Here is a 21,315-nt window from a genome sequence, read left to right as displayed (position 1 = left end):
TGAGCTCAATTTCGATTTTCATAGCAAACGGTCTGAACACTTATTTCTGTTTTTATTTTTAATACATTTCCAAAAATGTCTAAAAACCTGTCTTCGCTTTGTCATTATAGCATATTGTGTGTAGATTAAGGCTGTAATGTAACAAAAGTCAAGGGGTCTGAAAACTTTCCGAATGCATTGTATATCATTACAAATCATTACATTTTTATTGCAGAATCGATTCCTTACTGCTGTTTAACCAGCTAGGTATAACACATTTTTTCTGTTGGCTATGATAACCAATGCAGTTGATTCATGCACATGAATGAATGCTTATAATGAGAACAATAAGTCATAGTACAGAACACAAGGAGCTGGATCCCTGGTTAGAAACAAAAAGTAGAGTAATGGGGAAGTGGATAACAAAATGTGGTACAGCAATGTATAACGGGTCTAGGTACTGTACTTGCTGTCTACTGTTGCCATCTACAGGTGAAAGTTATGAACAAGTTTACTTAGCAACTTATGATTCATGTAAATGTTTTAGGCTTGAGTCTGACCCGGAAAGTTGGTTATATGGGCGAGGGCTGGTACCTCTGCTGTGTGACCATGCTGATTTGGTCTGGGTGGGGGAAAGAGACAAATGACAGCGGTGCCAGGTGGGGTTAGGCGTTAACAGATCCACCCCAGATCCCCTTTCTGTTATGGGATCCAAAACAAAACTCCATGTAAATGTTTGTGTGGTTATTATCAGATGGATATGGGTGTTTCTCTGCCCTCTGGAATGTCATCAAACTGTGGAGAGAATTTCACAGCCGCCTGGTGGAAAACCCTATGTAATAGACTAGGTAATAGACTAGTGTGGAAGGCTACAAGTGCACAATAGCATACATATACCATGACATAGTTGAATGTTGGATTGAATGCTTAAAGGTGCTTCTAGTTTGACGAGAGAAGCGTTTGTCTTTGGAACATTTCGTGACAGCTTAAACAGTTGTGTTTTCATTTTGTAACCCAAACAAGTATGTTTAGGCACCTAACTACTGTAATCAACAACCCATAACACATACATTCCATGTGGGTGTGGCACATGTCTCATTCATAACAGCCAGGCAGCTTTAACCAGTCCAACCTGATTGAAGAGATCCTTGTACAAGCCATAGCCTGGACTGGTGGCGACCTGTCATTTAGAGCATCACATATAAAAATTGGTGGGGAAGAGCCTGTTTTGAGCCCCACCTCTTTGGTTTGTTGTTGCCTATTTTGCATATTGTTTTGGCATTAATACGTGTCACATATCAGTTTGCAAACAATGTAAGAAATATATATATCATTGAGTTAATAAAGCTGCATACAAACATGGTCTCTTTTTTGTTTTCTTGAGTAAGTCAGCTCCAAAATGCAGGTGTTTCAGCCTTGTTCAGTGCTTTCTTTGGTGGTGGGGCAAGCCAGAAGAAAATACGGAGCGTTGCACTGTGATTGTCTCAGTGTTCTGTCACTCATGGGGACACTATGTCACCGCCTAAGGGTAGACCTTGAAAAGATTCTAGCCCCTTGGGTACTGCCATAAAGTTACAGTAGAAGTGTCCATCCAAGAAGGCTCAAGGTCATTGGCCACAGATAAAACAACGTCTAATCACGTTATATCTACAGTAGCTTTGATTGGACTGATCATGTCAACATCATACTTTCAAAATCTTAGCTATCAGTCATCATCATGAATCAAGTCGACAATCTGCTGGCAAATCCTTTTTAATCCTTGTCATATGAAAATAAATAATCAAGAGAAATTATAGATAAACCGTATCGGTGCTCATTGGCCATTCGACATAAACATTACACAACAAGTTGGAAATCGCAAATTCAACAATGAGTGGTTTGGAAGGAATCAGTGGCTAACTGCAAGCGTTGCAAAGCAATCATTAGCCTCCTATTCAGTGGAGTGGCTGTGTGGTCCCAAATGTAAGATTAAGGGTCTTTTTTCCTAGTTTAAAATTATAAACATTCAATATTGGCCATGCTGTCAATGATGCATGATTTGTGCCGCGCTCAAAACAACTGTTAACACAGAACTGAAAAATCTAATTTTTGTGAGTTCAAGACAACTGAGAACTTGGGAAAAGTGAGCTATGACTGGGAAAATACGTTTGAAACTTTTATCCAACTCGGAATTGTAAATTGGGAACTCGGGCCTCTTTCTAGAGCTACGACCTGAAGATCACTGATGTCATCATGATTCAACCTTCTGTTTTTCGAGTTCCCAATTGTCTTGAAAGCACCATAAATCCAGAGAATGCCAGACTTCGATGACAAAGTTTGATGACAAAATATACCCACAAATGACCGCCGCACCACCTTCCTGTTCAAGTGGCCACAGCACAACAAGGTCTGTATGTCCAAAAATGTCTTGTATGCTGCTGCATATATTATGTAATATGCCAGAGAGATATGTATATGGTAGCTAAGAAAGTAATACTAAGTGTATATTGTGTAGTAAGCTGTTAGTAGCCCATGTGCCTCACCCTAATAATTTGGTCTATTTTCTCCTCTTAATTTCCCTTCCTGTTCTGACTTGGTGGTGCACATGTAGCCTATAACCTTTTTTTGAGAAATGTAATCATCGGATATTGTAAGAGCTTTCATTGTCTGCTTATATGCCCCTTTTATTTATCCTACGGTTCTGACTTGGTGTACAGAGAGAACACTATAGGAACAGCCCGTGTTCTGAATTCTGTCGCTGTACATTTCAAAAGTGCTGAACAAATAGTTATATTGACTACGTCTGTCCTAGCTCGCTCATGAAGGATTTAATCATAATTACGGATTGATTGCCTCTTATCCGCTTGTCGTCCCCTTATGCCATAGTATGTACATCTCAATTGTCATTAGAAACCACATTTGTTTAAGCCAGTCAGCCATATCAGCTATGTTTTTTTTAAAGGCAGTAAATGAGGCTGAATGAACTGTTCTGCTGCCAGACAAGGCTCCGCTGATAGCCAGGGTTAGCAGTGGTATAGTGCAATTCATGTATTTATTGTTTAGTGTTGTGTTGTCTTGTGTTGTGGCTTTGCTGGCATGGATCCCACATATTTTTTGGGGGACCCCACCAAGATGTACATGCTAAAATCGCCACTGGCCTGGACATAAGAAAGAACATGCCCAAATTATCCAAAATGTAATATTCTGATTACTGGAAACTCGTTCTTAATTGAATTAATATAACACTGAATAGCATAAACTATACCATTACTCTCAACAGATCTTCTCCAAAGTCATGGATGTTGGCTATAGTGTAGGTCCCGTAATACACAAGCATAGATAGGCCACTGATTCGTTCACCAAGAATTCTGCCTGTTCCTGTTGGCTGAATAGGACACGTCAGCACTCAATTTTGTTACACGTTCACTATATGGCAGGCCAAAGTCCTAAAACACTCTTCCGGATTGCATTGTAGTGATACATGACACCTCGCTCTTGGTAAGTCAACTCAACCACTGTAAATTAACTTCATGAATGGAAACAAATCTAAAATGTCTGACATAGGGAATAATACATTATTTCATAATCTTGTTACTTTTCACAGGCGATTACAGCCGATCGCTAAACTTCTAAACAACAATAGCAACAGATGATATCGATCAACCGAACTGGCAGATCCGTGTCAGCAAAAGGAGTCATCATCAACGAACGATTTCTTCGCGTGTCAGTTTGTAACGTTCTGCGGAAACTGCTGCATTTGGGTTCCATCGAAAATGGCAAATGCAAACAAGACGAGGACGCTTTCAATAGTCAGGTGATTCAAACCATCATTATTGTATCCAAAGGTTGCCTTTAACGTTACGAAAATGAGGCTACGTTTTCTCAAAAAGAACCTGCTCATTATCCTTGGTGTTTCTTTTATTATTGCCACTGTCATGATCACAACACGTGTATTCATTTATGATGAAGTCACGGGTGTTGTCGCTCAGGAAAACATGTTGTCTGATGACATGGCAAAGTTTCAGTACAGTTCTGTTCCAGAATTGATAAAGTCCATTTACAATGCCAATTACAAGCAATACGTTCAGAATGCGGACAAGTATCCTGGGGAGCCTAAATTGGTCCTGGTTATTCAGGTTCACAACAGACCAGACTACCTCAAAATACTCATCAAGTCATTGGAAAATGCAGCTGAGGTCCACAACTTACTGCTGATTTTCAGCCACGACTATTTTTCAGAGGAAATCAATTACATAGTGCAAGGGATAACTTTCTGCAAGGTCTTGCAAATATACTTCCCCTACAGCACACAGCTCTATCCCAGTGAGTTTCCTGGGCAGGATTCACGGGACTGTCCACGAGACATATCCAAGGACGATGCTTTAAAAACAGGATGCCTCAACGCTGAGCATCCAGATTCGTATGGTCACTATAGGGAAGCCTCCATCACACAGACCAAACACCACTGGTGGTGGAAACTTCACTTTGTGTGGGAGCGAGTGCAAGCTCTGCAAGGTTACAGTGGCTTTGTTGTCTTCCTCGAGGAGGATAACTTCATCTTGCCCGACCTCTACCACCTCTTCAAGGAGATGGTTGGATACAGGAAGAGCAGCTGCACTGACTGTGACATGTTGGCACTAGGCAACCACAACGGCCTGGCAGAATTTGATAAGCTCAGCAACAAGGTGCAGACTGCCGGGTGGATGTCTACCAAGCACAACATTGGCATGGGCATCTCCAGAGAGGTGTACTACAAGCTAATGGGGTGCAACAATGACTTCTGCTCCTACGATGACTACAACTGGGACTGGACCCTCCAGCACCTGTCAGGGACTTGCATCTCCAAGCCACTCAAAGTGCTGGTGGCACAGGGGTCCAGGGTTCTCCATACTGGTAACTGTGGGCTGCACCAGAACAAAGAGGCCTGTCGCCCTGAGCTGGCCCTAAAGAAAGCACAGGAGTCCGTTAAGCTTGCCAAAGCCTCCCTCTTCCCTCAGTCCCTGGCCCTAACAAACGCAGATTCAGTGGAGCACAAGGCTCATATGAAAAACGGAGGGTGGGGTGATATCCGTGACCATGTCCTTTGTAATAACTATGCCAAACGTCTATAAACAATGAACTTCTCATTCTCATCTTTTTGATGTACTGAGAGGTTTGAGGAAATAAGTGCCATTAAAATGTTCAGGGTTCCAAAGGCTGCATTGTGTTATATTTTTGGTGTTTTTAACATTTGGGGGGGTATGTTATGGTGTGTATGCAGCAGTGTGATTTATAGCTTGGTTGTTATTTCTCTTATTACCAAAAGTAACATGATTGCCAAATATTTTCTTTATTTTTCAAAACAGAATATACAAGCTGATTATTTTTGCTTTCTCTTTTTATGTAACCGGGTTTGCTTTTTATTTCTTAAAAATGAAGACAAATTTTAGTTAAAGTAAAGCATTGCGATGTTATACTTCATAAAAAAATAACACAATATTTCAGCACCAGCAGTTAATTATTATGGTACACATAAATGACTTTACATAGAAAACAAAACTGAATCAGCGTTATACATCCTTGACTTCTATTACATGTTAGATCATTGCCATTTGTATACATTCTTCAGAACAGATTAGAGAGTTGAGCCGTTTGTCCAGCTTCAGAATCCCTTACCCACCCACAATTATAATAGTTGTGCTTTAAATGATATGTGGTGCATACAGTACAAATAGAAAAACAACAGCAAAAGTCATTGTTTGATATGTAATGCACACAGCTATAGGTTATATTGTATATAGAAAGTGACAATCATGAAATGTCTTGTTATATATATGCCACTGAACCAATGATCACTTTGTATCTGACAATTGGTTTTACTGGGGAATTACTTACTGTACATAACCTACAGTATGACATTTGTTTGACTGAAATGTGTGGTTAAAAAAAAAAAGTTTTACATTGGAACAACAGGAATTGACTGATATTGGTGTGTGTTTGCTTTCTCATCATTAAGACCTTACAAAGATTACCTATTTTTGCTTTAGCAAATATTTTTCATAGCCTTGCACGATATTCCTCTTCCCTCCCCTACACACAATTTGCCTAAAAGGGAAATCTGTTTATTTCCATCTCCTATGCCTTTGCATTTGACAATGCACCTGTTTTTTTTTAAACCGGCTGACATCCTTGGATCTGTTTTAAAATACAGGTATAAATGTAACCTAAGGTGCATTGATGAGTTTCCCTTCAGTAGTGGAAATGTGTAGGATGCAGTTGCTTCTTTTATTTGATTATTTAATGAATCAGTACCTTGTAGACATTCCCCTTTCTGCTGGTTATACCATGTGTAGTTTAAGATCTCATATGCAATATACACTGAGTATACCAAATATTAGGAACACCTTGTTAATATTGAGTTGCCCCCCCCCCACCACACACACACACTCCCCTTTTGGCCTCAGAACACCCTCAATTTGTTGGGGCATGGACTCTACAAGGTGTCGAAAGCATTCCACAGGGAGGCTGGCCCATGTTGACTCCAATGCTTCCCACAGATGTGTCAAGTTGGCTAAATGTCCTTTGAGTGGTGGCCAATTCTTGATACACCCGGGAAACTGTTGTGTGAAACCCAGCAGCGTTGTAGTTCTTGACAACTGGTGCACATGGCACCTACAACCATACCCCTTTCAAAGGTACTTAAATCTTTTGTCTTGCCCATTCACCCTCTGAATGGCACATATACACAATCCATGTCTCAATTGTCTAAGGCTTAAAAATACTTCTTTAACCTGTCACCTCTCCTTCATCTACACTGATTGATGTGGATTTAACAAGTGACATCAATAAGTGATCATAGCTTTCTCCTGGATTCACCTGGTTAGTCCATGGAAAGAGCATGTGTTGTTGATGTTTTGTATACTCATTGTATATTTCTATGACAAATGAATGCTGAATGCCATTGAATGGTTACTCCAATGGTTATTCCAATCTGGCTTTAAATTGCCATGTACTCTTATAATCCACCTGGCACAGCCAGAAGAGGACTGGCAACCCCTCAAAGCCTGGTTCCTATCTAGGTTTCATACATGGTTCCTGCCTTTCTAGGGAGTTTTTCCTAGTTACTGTGCTTCTACATCTGCATTGTTTGCTGTTTGGGGTTTTAGGCTGGGGTTCTGTATAGCACTGTGTGACATCTGCTGATGTAAAAAGAGCTTCATAAATACATTTGATTGATACTCCCCCACCTTTTATTTTAAAGCACAATATTTTGTAGATTTCTTTGTTAAAACTGTTTCTTGTTGGTTAACTGATCCAAATGCTGCATTCACATGCTAGTCGGAACTAGGAAACTCTGAAATGTCCGACTTGCTAACTGGTTGAACGCGGCACCTGTATAACTACAACCAGGTAGCAAGTTGGCCATTTCGGAGTTTCCTAGTTCCGACTTGCACTTGAACGTGGCAATATTCCTATTGGGAAATGTTAATTTGATTTGTGAAATTATGTTTAGACAAAAGCTTGAAATAGTGTTTCTGCCCATGTTTTACTTTATATTACAATAGCCATACATAAGCATTTGGATAGCATATCTGTCTATTTGCTCTGGTGTTGGTTTTTATTCTCCAAAGAAATGGAACTACAGTATGAGATGGTAAGACAAAACGTAGGCTGTGATGCCAATCTTCAGAAGTCATGGTTTGTAAATGGGCTGGTTATGAATGTCATAGGTCCATGTGAGCAAATTAAATGCCCAAAGCTCTCAGTCAATAGTTTTACCTGGTCTGTGATAAGTTATACAATTTTAATTCAAATTAATTAACATTACAGCTAAAGCAGAAAAGCGGATACTAGACCTGTCCCGAGAAGCAGCAAGTGGTCACATGACTCAATACGCTTTTTCCACTGGTCAAGATCCATTCTGTGCCTTTATTTCCGGAAGTGCATCTTCAGATTGTCAAATATCTCAGATCCAAGGTTCGTAAACATCACTTCCATAATATTGTACAAACTTGACTTGTGGTTGTAGATTTCCGTTCTTCGTATTTGTGCATTAGGCAATTAGAAAGCTAGTTCGCTAGGTAGCTAACGTTAGCTAGCTAATTGGGAGTTGCTGCTGTCACATTTGGGTGGGTATTCATTAGTCGTATACCGTTGCAAAACGTCTTTGCAAAGGAAACCGTTTACTCCAAACGTGAAGCGTTTGCAACGAAAACGAGAGTTTATATTGGACATATTCAGTAAAGGCTGTCTTCGTCTCGTTCTGTTTGATTCCTAGCGTAAACCAACGGAATCCGACTAATTTACCCCCCCATCATTTAGTTTACGTTAGTAATATTCACGTCTATTTAGTTGAGTTGGTAGCTATCTAGTAACATTATACGAACAATGTAGTGTGGAAGAGGTTTACAATACGTCTAGCCTACATAGTGAGAAGCTAGCTAAGTTTAGCTATTGCAGTTGTGCTAGCTGCTAGGCCATCAGTGTACACGTCAAAGCAAGACCGTCATTGATTGTTGTCATCAAGCCACAGCCAACAAGTAAGATACGTTTACTGTCATATCACCAGTCTTTTATTTGTAGATAATCAGGCCAATTTATATGCAATTATGTATGTTTGAATATTGTTAATTGATGTCCCTGTCCCTATGCTTCATCTATCAGACATCCAGCTTTTACCATCCAAGCCACAGAATGACTCATTGGTTCCACCGAAACCCATTGAAAGCAACTGCACCTGTTTCCTTCAACTTCTATGGAGTTGCTGGTAGCCCATCAGCAAATAAGATATGCAAGTATGTACATGTGTACACTTTGCAATTGATATTTGCAATTGATATCCATTCTATGACAATTGACCCTTCGCTAAGCCCCGCCCCCTCACTTTGGTTACTCTTACAACCTCTGACAACATGTTTCCCTGGAAGCCCAATAGAGCTTGCCAGCTTGCAGGAAATTAGTTGCCTCAGGTTCGTTCAGCCTATCTTAAGGTGGACTCAGGTTTTGGGGTAAATGCAGAAAATAAGTGAGGTTAACACAGGCTTAGGAGATCTTATACGTTTTGTCCTATGAGATAATATCAGTCAGTTAACATGGCCTTTATGAATTATGAAGCCTTTATATGCTTTTTTTAATTACTTAAATTCTTAGCTGATATAGATTTTCTCATAGAACATCACGTATAAGATCTCCTAAGCCTGTGTTTAGCACAGACCTTATTTTCTGTGTTTATCCAAAAACGGCATTCATTTCCAAATGGGCTTTGTCCAACAAGCCATGGCGTCTTTTGTGGGCACTAACTCCGCCATTACTATTTCTCTCTATTCCTGAGTCAACCGCTGGCGAAATCCCCTGACAATGATCTCAAACTGTGTTTCTAATACACAATGAAATTGAACTCAGACTACCCCTTGCTAATCAGGAAACATTTGGGTATGTTGTGGTGGACTGGTATTACAATTGGTTCACGGGAACCTGGTAAAATTATGTTTGTATTATACAACGGGTGGGTCTAATCCTGAATGCTGATTTGGTTAAAAACGCATTCCAGCAGGTGTCTATTCCACAAGTTACCACCGGCTAAATCTATGACTTTAAATTGCCTATTTACTCTGTTCCATCTGACTCCGCAATCCACTCTCTCATCAGCCCAGCCAGGCAATTTATAAACTTGATCTCCACTATAAAAAGCCTCTAGACATTATTTTACATTTATTTTAGACTAACATTTAGTTTCCAACAGCGGAGATTTGTACAAACCTTGCTGTCTGTTTCTCCGACATTTACATGTTTCAATATTGAAATTCGATCTCCAGCTGTCCCGTAGTAATGAACGTGTCAGTAGGTGAAAGACAGACAGGTAGGCAGCTTTAGTCAGCCAGTCGAAACCATGAGTCATCATAATTTCATGGGTATATATAAAGAACTATCGGTAGAAAACAGGTAAAATGAAACGAAGTGCAGGTAGTTTGAGGTCTTTCCAGCTTTAGTTTGAAGTGATTGTGTTAGCTGTGTTGTAGGCTCGCTCTGTAGCTTAAATTGCTGGGAGATTACACATGGAGTGTGCGACTTTCTTTATTTTGATAGTTTATAGTTTATTCGCCGTTAGTCAGCACCTCCACACAAACTATTTTCTGGGTGTGCGCCAGCTCATGTTTTTTTTTTTTTTGGCCATCTCTCGAACAAAAGTGTCCTGACGAGAATGTACATTTTATATGACAGGTGAAATCGCACATCATTAGCTTATTGTTATGGATGTATCCAAATAAATGTCACTTGAAAACTGCTTATGCAAATGCAGCTACTTTGTTGTTCTGGCTGCACTGTTTGATGTGACTGTAAGTTAGCCATAGTTGGCTAGCTAGCATGCAAGGGATAAGAACGTTGGCAGCCAGTATGGCATTGGATCATTTAGAACGAACAACTGGGTCACGTCCATAGATACGGAACAAAAAGACTGAACGACTGGGTCACGTCTCTGGCAATGGAATCGATAAAACGAACTACCAGCCGGCTTGGGTAGCAACCCTAGATTTGTGTCGGGAATACAGTACCAGTCAAAAGTTTGTACACACCTACTCATTCAAGGGTTTTTCTTTATTTTTACCATTTTCTGTATTGTAAAATAATAGTGAAGACATCAAAACTATGAAATAACACATGGAATCAATGTAGTAACCAAAAAAGTGTTAAACAAATCAAAATATATTTTATATTTGAGATTCTTCATAGTAGCCACATGACATCTTTGCACACTCTTGGCATTCTCTCAACCAGCTTCATGAGGTAGTGACCTGGAATGCATGTCTTGTTAATTTGTGGAATGTCTGTCCTTAATGCATTTCAGCCAATCAGTTGTGTTGTGATAAGGTAGGGGTGGTATACAGAAGATAGCCCTATTCTACAATGTAGAAAATATAAAAATAAACAAAAACCCTTGACTGAGGTGTCGAAACTTTTGACTGGTACTGTATATCTTGTCGAAGGATGAAATGGCATGAATACATTCATAAAAATAATGTTTTTAGCAGAAAATATATCAATCATTATTATTTTGCATAAAAGTGATAATGCCCTCGAAGCCGGTGTTTGGAGGATATATTGGCATGGTTTGTCGGCCCTCAACTTCGTCTTGTGCCTAACAACACCCGTGCCAATATATCCTCCAAGCAACGGCTTCTCTGGCATTATCACTTAAGTGTAGCAAGTAGAGGTCGACCAATTATGATTTTTCAATACCGATTTATTTGAATGTATTATTTATTTTCTTTATCTATCTCTATCTCACTACACTACAATTTCGAAAAACAAAATACGGAACCGTTCCATATTTTATCTAACGGGTGGCATCCATAAGTCTAAATATTGCTGTTACATTGCACAACCTTCAATGTAATGTCATAATTATATACAATTCTGGCAAATGAATTACGGTCTTTGTTAGAAAGAAATGGTCTTCACACAGTTCGCAACGAGCCAGGCGGCCCAACTGCTGCATATATCCTGTCTCTGTTGCACAGAACGCAAGAGAAGTGACACAATTTCCCTAGTTAAAATAAATTAATGTTAGCAGGCAATATTAACTAAATATGCAGGTTTTAAAAAATATGCTTGTGTATTGATTTTAAGAAAGGCATTGATGTTCATGGTTAGGTACACATTGGTGCAACTTGCACTTGTTAAATCATCACCTGTTTGGCGAAGTAGGCTGTGATTCGATGATAAATTAACAGGCACCGCATTGATTATATGCAACGCAGGACAAGCTAGATAAACTAATAATATCATAAACCATGTGTAGTTAATTAGTGATTATGTTAAGATTGATTGTTTTTTCTTAGATAACTTTAATGCTAGCTAGCAACTTACCTTGGCTCCTTGCTGCACTCGCGTAACAGGTGTTCAGCCTGCCACGCTGTCTTCTCGTGGAGCGCAATGTAATCGGCCATACTCGGCATCCCAAAATGCTAATTACCGATTGTTATGAAAACTTGAAATCGGCCCTAATTAATCGGCCATAACTAGGAAGTCGGGGCACCAAGGAAAATCTTCAGATTACAAAGTTAGAATTTTCCTAATATAACCTTTCAGATATTTTAATATCTGATCAATTAGTCTTCTAATTAATGAATTATTCTTTACCTCACGTTAGTCTCATTCCAAACGTTGTAAATTGTTGGTTATCTGCACGAACCCAGCCTTCACTATGAGTCATCCATACATCAATTGTCTTAATGATTTATTTACTAACTAACTAAATAATCACAGAAATGCATTAACAAACAAACAAAGTAGATATGGTTACAAGGAAATGATAGGGGATGTGTAAACCAATATGATGCTTGGTAGGCAAAGGGACTGAGAAGGGCGCGAAAGACAAAAGACACTACACAGTTGATAATTATAATAATTGAAATGCTAATCCTTTGCACATGAACGCTCACTCATTCGGGAATAATTGCAATCAATATATATATATTTACGCTCAGTGTGTCTGTCTGGAATCGTCCGTCTTTCTGTTGGAAAGTTCATCTGAACTTCTCTCTCTCCCATGAACTCTTTCGTTGCTAGAATGGATACTTTAGAGTCCCATTCAGAAATGTTCTTATAGAATAGATGTTTCGGCGGTTGTCAGTCTTCACATTGAGTTTGCATAAATTCTAGCTGCAGACTAGTAATTAGTATCGAAGATTTGCTCTTATTCTGTCGGTATTGATAGTCTCAGAGTTGAACCATTTCCACCAGTGTAGCCAATGTTCCATGTGGTGTGGTTTGGTTAGGAATTCAACAACCGAAGAATGCATGGTCTCTACTCAAACCTTAGCCCTCTCGGTAATCGAGGTACTCTTGGTCTGGAGTGGGCTTCTCCAGGTGGGGTTTATATTCGGAACAGCAGAAAAAGGCTGTCCTATGATGCCAGATCAATGTCTGTGCTCATGGGGCGGGCCAATGACTTAGTTACATTTTAAAGGGAATTGGATTCCTTTTCATTAAACAGTTTAAAATCACATTACATTATTTCACAAATAGTTTCATCTTTACTCATTCATTTTATACAATAATTAGATGCAATTCTCATAACGGAGACTCTTGTATAAACAGAGTTATGGTAATGTGGCTGTATTGTCTCTCATGATGTCACACACATTAGACAAAATGGACCGGTCGTAGCTGAATTCTCCACCGACCGTTTAAACATTCTCCACAGCCTGGATATTGTTCAGTTCTCAAGTTCTGTGAGGTAGAAGTTGTTCCTTTGTACTACTGTGAACCCTCTCTCTATACTGCATGGCCGGGGGGGGAAGCGAGCTTCTAGTAATTTACGACCTGAAATAACAGAGCCTGGGTGTAGGGGGAAAAGAGATGGTGAAAGAGAGGGGGATGGTACTCGCTATACCCAAAGAGGGCCACGTCATGACACCACTTTTGGAGCTAACTAGTGCTCTCAAATTGTATTATGATGTCGACAATATGGGAGTTGTATTCATAACATTAACTTAGCTAGCTAACATACATTTTGAGAAAACAAGTTATATAAGTGGCTAGCTAGCTAGCATTAGCAACGTTTGGCAGTCAATGAGACAGAGCTAGCTAACCAGCTGAGGTGGCAAACAATGTAACAAGTATAATTTCGAATTCAAAAAATACTCTGCATTTCAGGAATCAGAGTAGCAAGTACTCCTGGTGCACTGTTCAACTATTTAGCCATTTAAACATTTATTTTTAAAGAAAACTCTCTGGTTTTGCCATACCCCTCACTGGCTTTCGTGCGATTTTTAAAACATGAGCTTATCCAAGGTGTCTGACTCGACAACATTTGCTCTCCATTGGAGCACTGCGATTGGTTGCCCAAAATTCTGCTGCGGGGCTTAGCGAAGGGTCAATTGAGAACACATGATTGCTTGACCGTTTACATTTCTCTCCTTCTGAATAGTGACTTGAGGACATCGAGGGCCAGACTCTTGGAGATGTTCACAGATACCACCTGTGATCCCGAGATCATGAAAAATGCCACAGATACTTATTTCTCACTCTTACAAGGTGAACTTGTGCTGTTTGTTTATGCCTTTTCTCCTCTGTCTTAAACAGTGCTCACTGTTTTGTAGTGTTTTTTTTGTGTGATCTTTCTACACGCTGCTCATCATGCATCACTATTCCTTTTTTTCTATTAATAATCAGTTTATGGTCTTTTGATTGCTTGACATGACATAGGATTCATTGCATCTCTGGATGGCACCAAACAAGAGAACAAGCTTCGGTTCATGCAGAACTTCAAGTGGACTGACACTTTGCAAGGAAACACCCCAAGGTAAAGCCTTCTAGCCCATAGGTGGTTTCACAGAGGTGGTTAGTTACCTCCATCAGCCCCACAGTCAGAGCTCTACACATACAACATACAGTAAATGTAAGTCAAGGTGTTAGTTACAGTACAATAGGTCGTTATCAATACAACGCCACAATATGGTGCAGAGTGTTCAGTTTGCCTGCTGCGGGGAAAGGAGACTCCCAGCTCTGCTAAAAACATTGACAACTGCGTGTCATTTAATGGATTGTTAAATAAATGTTCACTATTTTATTGTAATATCACCTCTTGAAGAGCGTAGTCAGAACTACACATTTCTGATTATTCCATGCAAAACAATTCGCAAATTTTGCTCTTTCATCAGAGTTATACAGCAAAGAACTGCATTCTTTTCATGGTCAGTAAACATCAAATGATCAAGTAATTTCAGATACATCAGTGTAGCCTCACGATATACAGTACCAGTCAAAAGTTTGTACACACCTACTCATTCAAGGGTTTTTATTTATTTTTTACTATTTTCTACATTGTAGAATAATAGTGAAGACATCAAAACTTTGAAATAACACATATGAAACCACGTAGTAACCAAAAAAGTGTTAAACAAATCAAAATGTATTTTATATTTGAGATTCTTCAATGTAGCCACACTTTTCCTTGGTGATAGCTTTGCACCCTCTTGGCATTCCCTCAACCAGCTTCATGAGGTATTCACCTGTAATGCATTTCAATTCTCAGGTGTGCCTTGTTAAAAGTTAATTTGTGGAATTTCTGTAGATCTTAATGCATTTGAGCCAATCAGTTGTGTTGTGACAAGGTAGGAGGTGGTATACAGAAGATAGCCCTCAGTGGCGGTTCTAGACCATTTCAACTGGGGGGGCCAAGCTGGGGCCAGTTGTACTGTTAGTGGGGCCAGTTACATTAGACGTTATTGTTGTCGTTTTCTTCACTGCGTTGCAGGCAAAAGACCATGTTCATAATCATCATCGTTGCCACTGTCTAATAAAGGATGTAAAAAAAGAACGATAGCAAAAATGTTTTATGTAAAAATGATTTCATACTCCACATTTAGGGGGGCCACAAGGGTGGTCCAAAAATGTTGTCACAGGGGCACTCATTTTTTTCGGTACTGAGCAGGGGGGGCTTTGGATGACTACTGGCTGTATGCGAACGAGTGATGAGCGTTTAGAGCAATACTGGCTGTATCCAATTATCAGCCAATCGTTCACATAACAACAGAATGCAGCATGCGACTGAAGAAAGAACAGACAACCAATTTGCTAGTTACAGCATCAGCGTGCACTCTGGAAAGACAGCGGGAGAGTGGAATGGCAGTCTGACAGTTAACTAACAGCAGTGCTTCCCTTGAACGATAACTAAGAGGTAGGTGAGAAGCCTAACCACGGAGACAGAGGTGAGAAGGTGATGAAGTGTACTTCATGAGTTTTTATTTTACACACAGACTGATCATTTAGATCATATTATTTGTTGTTTAATTAGTTAAAACCTGCATTTTCCCCTAGCAAGCATTTTTTTGCATGTTTCAGTGCACAAAAAAGAGTCACCATTTTGCATCCCTGATTATTACAGAGAATCAGACAAATTATGCTACCCTCTGCCTATTGGCTACTTAACTTATACTTAACTTATTCAAGCTTGTCTCAAATTTCAACACTGCCCCTTTCAAGACAAAAAAAAAGTTCTTTACCTGACTTGCTTTTCAAAGATGTCTCGAAATGTACATGTTTTGTGCTCTTGTAGGAAGCAATCGACCCTCCCCATCCAACCTGACAGAGCTTGAGAGGATCTGCAGAGAAAAGTGGGAGAATACAGGCGTGTCAAGCTCGTAGCGTCACAAAATGTGGAAAAAGTCAAGGGGTCTGAATACTTTCCGAATGCAATGGATAGGCTATCCTCACGAATCAAATTTTACAAGATCAATTTATGTTTACTGAACATGAAAAGCATGCTCTGATGATAGAGCTAAATGTGGAATAATTGGAAATGTGTAGTTCTGACTATGCTCGGGGTCTCCTTGCCACCCAGCAACTAAATCAAATGCTCTGCACTGTGTTGTAATGTTTAATTGAGAACTACTTATAGCCTTGTCTTGGTTCTTTTGTATTTCCAGCTGACATTTTATAAATGTGTTATTACATCATTACTCAGGCTCAACATTTTATTTAGTTCTCTCACCTCAAACAGATGTTTCCGTCCATTATTGAAACACAGTCTCTCTCCAATACTATTATTGTTATTAACATCCTGTCCCATTGTCCCTTTAGTGCCCAACAAGATGCTATTTTTGAACTGGTCTCCATGGCCTTCAATGTTGCAATTTGGCACACCAAGTTTGCCTCAAGACTTGCAGGAAAGGAAAAGTATGTGTTTATTTTCTGCTTTACTAATTTATTCTCATACAATATATCTGATTTTGCAAGATGGGTAATTTATGACCTTGATGTAATTTCACACTTGTTCCATTGACATATCAATATTGTAAAGGGAACATATTAACATTCAAATTTCACCCCTTTTCAGTGTAACTGAGGAAGAAGCAAAAGATGTCCACAGGAGCCTGAAATTTGCTGCTGGGATTTTCAAGCACCTCAAGGTGATTAGCTCATTGTCTCTGTATAACGACAATAATTATATTAATATGTTTTATTTTAAGTGCTTTTCAAGACACCTAAAGTCACTTTGCATAGTGAGATAATCAGCAAGTAAACAAAAAAAAACACACTGATAAACCCATTAAATATGGTTCCCATGTTGCCCACTTTACATTAACCTCAACACATGGTGAACAATGTGAATACATTACAGTATCATCAACCTGAACACAAGTTGCTGGTTGTTGGTGCATGGTTGTTTCTGGCAGCAGACCCGTCCTCCTCTCTGGTCTCTCCCCTGTAGGAGGTCCACATCCCCCGCCTCATCACCCCAGCGGAGAAGGGCCGGGACCTAGAACCCAGAGTCATGGACACCTACATGGTCCAGTGCAAAGCAGAGGCACAGGAAGGTAGCTACGCTGGACTCAATCAACTTCTCTGCGTAATTATTAGGGTCAGGACCTGACAACGTGTCTTGGCTTGGAAAAACTCTGGAGTCTTATGGCAATCTCATGGCAGTGTGTATGTGGGATTACACTGAGTGAGAACAGGACTTACAATATCATAATGCTGTAAAATTATATCAGCAGTTGTTAACCTTAATTTTTTATGTTTGCAGTGACGATTGCCAGAGCGATTGAACTCAAGCATAACGCCACTCTCATTGCAGCCTTGGCCTTCGAGACCGCAAACTTTTACCAGAAAGCTGGTAAGTATTTAGGGGTTTCCTGTCACATCCTGACTTTGTTGCATTTTTGTAATGATCTTATATAGGAATGTCTCGATCTAACCACTGTTGGTCCTCCTGATCACTCAAAATAATGTTATCCTCTCGGTCTTCACAGACCACACACTGAACACCCTGGAACCAGAGTGCAGCAGTAAGTGGAGGAAGTACCTCCAGCTGAAACAGCACTTCTACATGGCCTATGTATGTCCTTGAGCAGTCTAGACTGTTGAGAGTTTGTTTTTGATTGTTTTGTAAATACTAAGATACTAATTCTAATGATGCTATTATTTGTCACATCCAGGCATATTGCTACCATGGACAAACTCTCCTCGTGAGCGACAAGTGTGGCGAGTCAATAAGATCTCTCCAAGAAGCAGAAAAGTGTTGGTATTTCTGTGCAAGATTGTGTTTTGCATTTTTGAAGCACTACACAGATGTCTCTTCATCTTAAGAATTGTAAACACTTATAGCGCTTGCTTGCTGTGTTTAGGCTACTCCAGAGCCGAGGCTCTGTGCAAAGAGTACCGTCAGACCAAAGGGCCGGGTAGCACAGCCAAACCCTCTGAGCAGCTCTTCTTCACCACGCTGGGTGGCCTGATCAAAAATACATTGCAGAAGTGCGAGAGAGAAAATGGATTCATGTGAGTCACACACACATCCAGAATAACATTTATTTCTGTATAGTAAATAACAGTAAGTAGTTGTAGCATTTATACACACGTTTCATTTCTCCAGATACTTTCACAAGGTCCCGGCCGAGGTGCCCCAGCTAGAGCTGAAGGCTAGCTATGGCCTGGCCGAGCCAATATCCTTTGAGTTCCCAGCCCTCAGCGAGCAGTGCACCCCTGAAGTCTATACCACTTTTGACCTCACCAAGGGGGCCAAAGCTGAGAAGGTAATGCTGCTCAGACATTTGGCACTGCAACAGATAACTTGGTTACTGTAGCTTTGTCTTCACATATTTTGTCTTGTTACTGATAATAATCATGTAAAGACACAAAGGATTTTGTTAATTTGCTTGTCTGGTTCTGGAACAAATGGTTTTACATTTTTCCCTCTCGCCATTTTGATTGCAGGCCAAACCCAAGCAGGAAGAAGACGTTAAGCCAATGAAGGAACCAGATTTGAAGCCTCAGAAAGATACAGGCTGCGTCATATCATAAACAGAGATGACGGGGGTTGACAAGGACAAGAAAAACATGACTGCGTGGATTTATTGATGCATTGGCTTGTTTTATCTGTAGTGTTTTATGATCAGTGATTTACAGTATCATGACCATCTGTTGTAGTTCATTTTATACATAGTTGTTTTCTATTTTTTTATGTTCATGATCAAATATTATTGGGTCAGACTTTATATTTGAAATGTTCTCTCACTAGTGCTGTTGGGGATTTTGGATCTTTATTTATTGCTGTCATTTAAGAAACGGACAATTAATATAGTAAGAACTTATAACACTCCACGATGAGTATCCAATCATTTGTAGAAAGAAATCGTATGTTTTCAATTTTATTTTTCAATCGCTGAGATTCTCTTAATTGAATCAGTTTTCTTGCAACTGAAAGGACACTGTACATACAGTATCACATTATTCATACACAAGGCTAGTCATTGCTGGGTATGGCCTGTATTTATGATAATAACCATTGTTTAATATCCCCCTCTTTATTGGAGACTTGAGGACTAGGCGGTGCTTGTATTGGGTCAGAATAACCTGAACAAGGCTGGCTGTTCAGTAGGAACATGGAATAACATCTGGGAAGTTCTCAGGAAAGCTCGATGTTCTGAACGTTCTAAATCGAAATGTCACGCATGACTACTCTGCATGAGAGAGGAGCAGGCCTGTTTTACACGAAACCTTTGAACGTTCCATAACATTGCCATATGGAAGGTGATGTAGGTCTTCCTGACGCTCAGAAAACTGTTGTAAAAAAAACTAAGACTAGTAGCCATGGTTTCTTTTCTAAAGGATCGGTGTCCCGCTAGTGGGACAACTTCCGGTGAAACTGGAAGGGCGCAATACAAAATATTTTTCCACCGGCACAGGTTTCATACGTTCACATATAACGGTTAAATATTCACTTTTTGAAAATATTCCTTTGATTTGTCATCCAAAGGGTCCCAGCTATAACATGTTATGTCGTTTTGTTAGATAAAATCCTCCTTTATATCCCAAAAGGTCAGTTTAGTTGGCACCATCGATTTGAGTAATCCACTCGTTCAACTTGCAGAGAACGGAATCTGAAAATCTACCCCTAAACTTTGTTTCAACAAGTCAAAATATGTTTCTATTTACTCCTCAGAGACCGTAAAATGTAATCAAACTATAATTTTTATTTCGTAAAGAAGTATGTCCAATAGGAAACCAGTTTTAGCAGGTGCGTAATGTCTTCATGGCGCGTGCAAACACGAATTTCCAAGACGGTGACCTTCTAAAACCGATATTTCTCATTCCTTTTTGAAGTTACAAGCCTGAAACCTTGAACATAGACTGCTGACACCCTGTGGAAGCCAGGAATTGCATCCAGGGAGCTAAAAAAAAAAATCTGGTTGGTTTTTCTTAGCATTTTCTCCTACCTTATCTATTGTGTTATATTCTCTTATATTATTTTAACATTTCTACAGACTTCAAAGTGTTTTCTTTCCAATGGTACCAATTATATGCAAATCCTGGCTTCAGGGCCTGAGCTACAGGCAGTTTACTTTGGCCATGTCATTTAGACAGGAAGTGGAGAAAAAAGGGGCCTATCCCTAATTAAGACTGGATTTATCAGTGATTGACAAGTGCAGGAACACTAGAATAATGGTTAATGAAGAAAGAAATGGACTTGACAATCTGATGTCATTCAAATATGATGTCAATCATAAACTGCTTAAACCATTTCATTGAAGGGAGTAATGTTGTACTTTGGCGCATTATTTTACACATGGAAAATTGTTGGATGAAGTAGCCTACTATGTCTGTAAATTAGTCAAATGAATTACAAATGTTTGTTTTATCTGTAAATGACAACGATATACATATTACTGTAGTTTTTAGAGTACTGATTTGCTGTAATTGCCTAAGAGTTGTTTTTGAAAATATGTTAATGACAGCTAGCATCTACTGAGGAGGTACAATAGGGGAAAAAGTAACCTCCAGTATGGTATACTAACTTGCCAATCAATTAAGAAAATTGTGCATTCTTTCTGTTCAACCTCAAAGCACATTATAATGCCTTTGCACTTTAAATCTTATTAGTCACACAGAAATTAAGAACATATACAACATATATTATCTCTACAATACCTTTTTATTCTTGGAACAATTAATTTTCACATTTAAGGACCAATTATATTTATTTTTAATTAACACGTTTATGAAAACAGTTTGCTGTATCATAACAATGTTTACACAAGTCAACCTGAAGGTCATTACTCTTCATCTAATGGTGCCCTTCATGGAAAATGTTTCAAATAAAAATGTCAAGAAACCTTGGGTTACTATTTTATGTCGCAATCAAACACTTATTTTCCTGATGTAAGAACGGGGTGTGTGTGCTGCACTCAAGTATCATTAGCCAGAGGAACAACATCACTGCATATAGCAGTTAACAATAAACCTTGAAATTCTACACAGTGGAACAAGCCCAACCCTCAGCCTTACAAGAAAACTGAAATTAGTAGCCTGTCATCCAATGACCGCAGTCTCTGACTGGTGTACACAGTAAGCATGACTACAACGTGTTTCTGG

At 39.4% G+C, this 21,315-nt stretch overlaps 2 protein-coding genes across 4 annotated transcripts; both read left to right on the top strand.

The window, feature by feature from the left end:
- Positions 1 to 3,338: 3,338 nt before the first annotated feature.
- On the top strand, positions 3,339 to 5,923 carry LOC106607880 (alpha-1,6-mannosyl-glycoprotein 2-beta-N-acetylglucosaminyltransferase). Its single transcript, XM_014205344.2, has 2 exons — positions 3,339 to 3,456; positions 3,563 to 5,923. The coding sequence occupies exon 2, from the start codon at positions 3,825 to 3,827 to the stop codon at positions 5,067 to 5,069; it is 1,245 nt and encodes a 414-aa protein (XP_014060819.1). The 5' UTR covers positions 3,339 to 3,456; positions 3,563 to 3,824; the 3' UTR covers positions 5,070 to 5,923.
- A 307-nt stretch (positions 5,924 to 6,230) lies between these two features.
- On the top strand, positions 6,231 to 21,056 carry LOC123743479 (BRO1 domain-containing protein BROX). Of its 3 annotated transcripts, none has more exons than XM_045720893.1 (13): positions 6,231 to 7,914; positions 8,602 to 8,732; positions 13,871 to 13,977; positions 14,149 to 14,245; positions 16,525 to 16,620; positions 16,781 to 16,853; positions 17,156 to 17,261; positions 17,471 to 17,560; positions 17,697 to 17,782; positions 17,883 to 17,964; positions 18,072 to 18,222; positions 18,317 to 18,476; positions 18,658 to 21,056. In XM_045720893.1, exons 2-13 carry the CDS (start codon positions 8,632 to 8,634, stop codon positions 18,742 to 18,744), a joined length of 1,236 nt encoding a protein of 411 aa, XP_045576849.1. In that variant the 5' UTR covers positions 6,231 to 7,914; positions 8,602 to 8,631; the 3' UTR covers positions 18,745 to 21,056. The 3 variants fall into 3 exon arrangements, with proteins under 3 accessions (XP_045576849.1, XP_045576850.1, XP_045576848.1); XM_045720892.1 differs by lacking the exon at positions 6,231 to 7,914 and adding an exon at positions 7,921 to 8,477; XM_045720894.1 differs by lacking the exon at positions 8,602 to 8,732.
- Positions 21,057 to 21,315: the final 259 nt, after the last annotated feature.

Source organism: Salmo salar, chromosome ssa06 (genome assembly GCF_905237065.1).
Source record: "Salmo salar chromosome ssa06, Ssal_v3.1, whole genome shotgun sequence".
Lineage (NCBI taxonomy): Eukaryota > Metazoa > Chordata > Actinopteri > Salmoniformes > Salmonidae > Salmo > Salmo salar.
The sequence above is the reverse complement of the archived record's forward strand: the minus strand, read 5'-3'. Positions and strand labels throughout refer to the sequence as shown.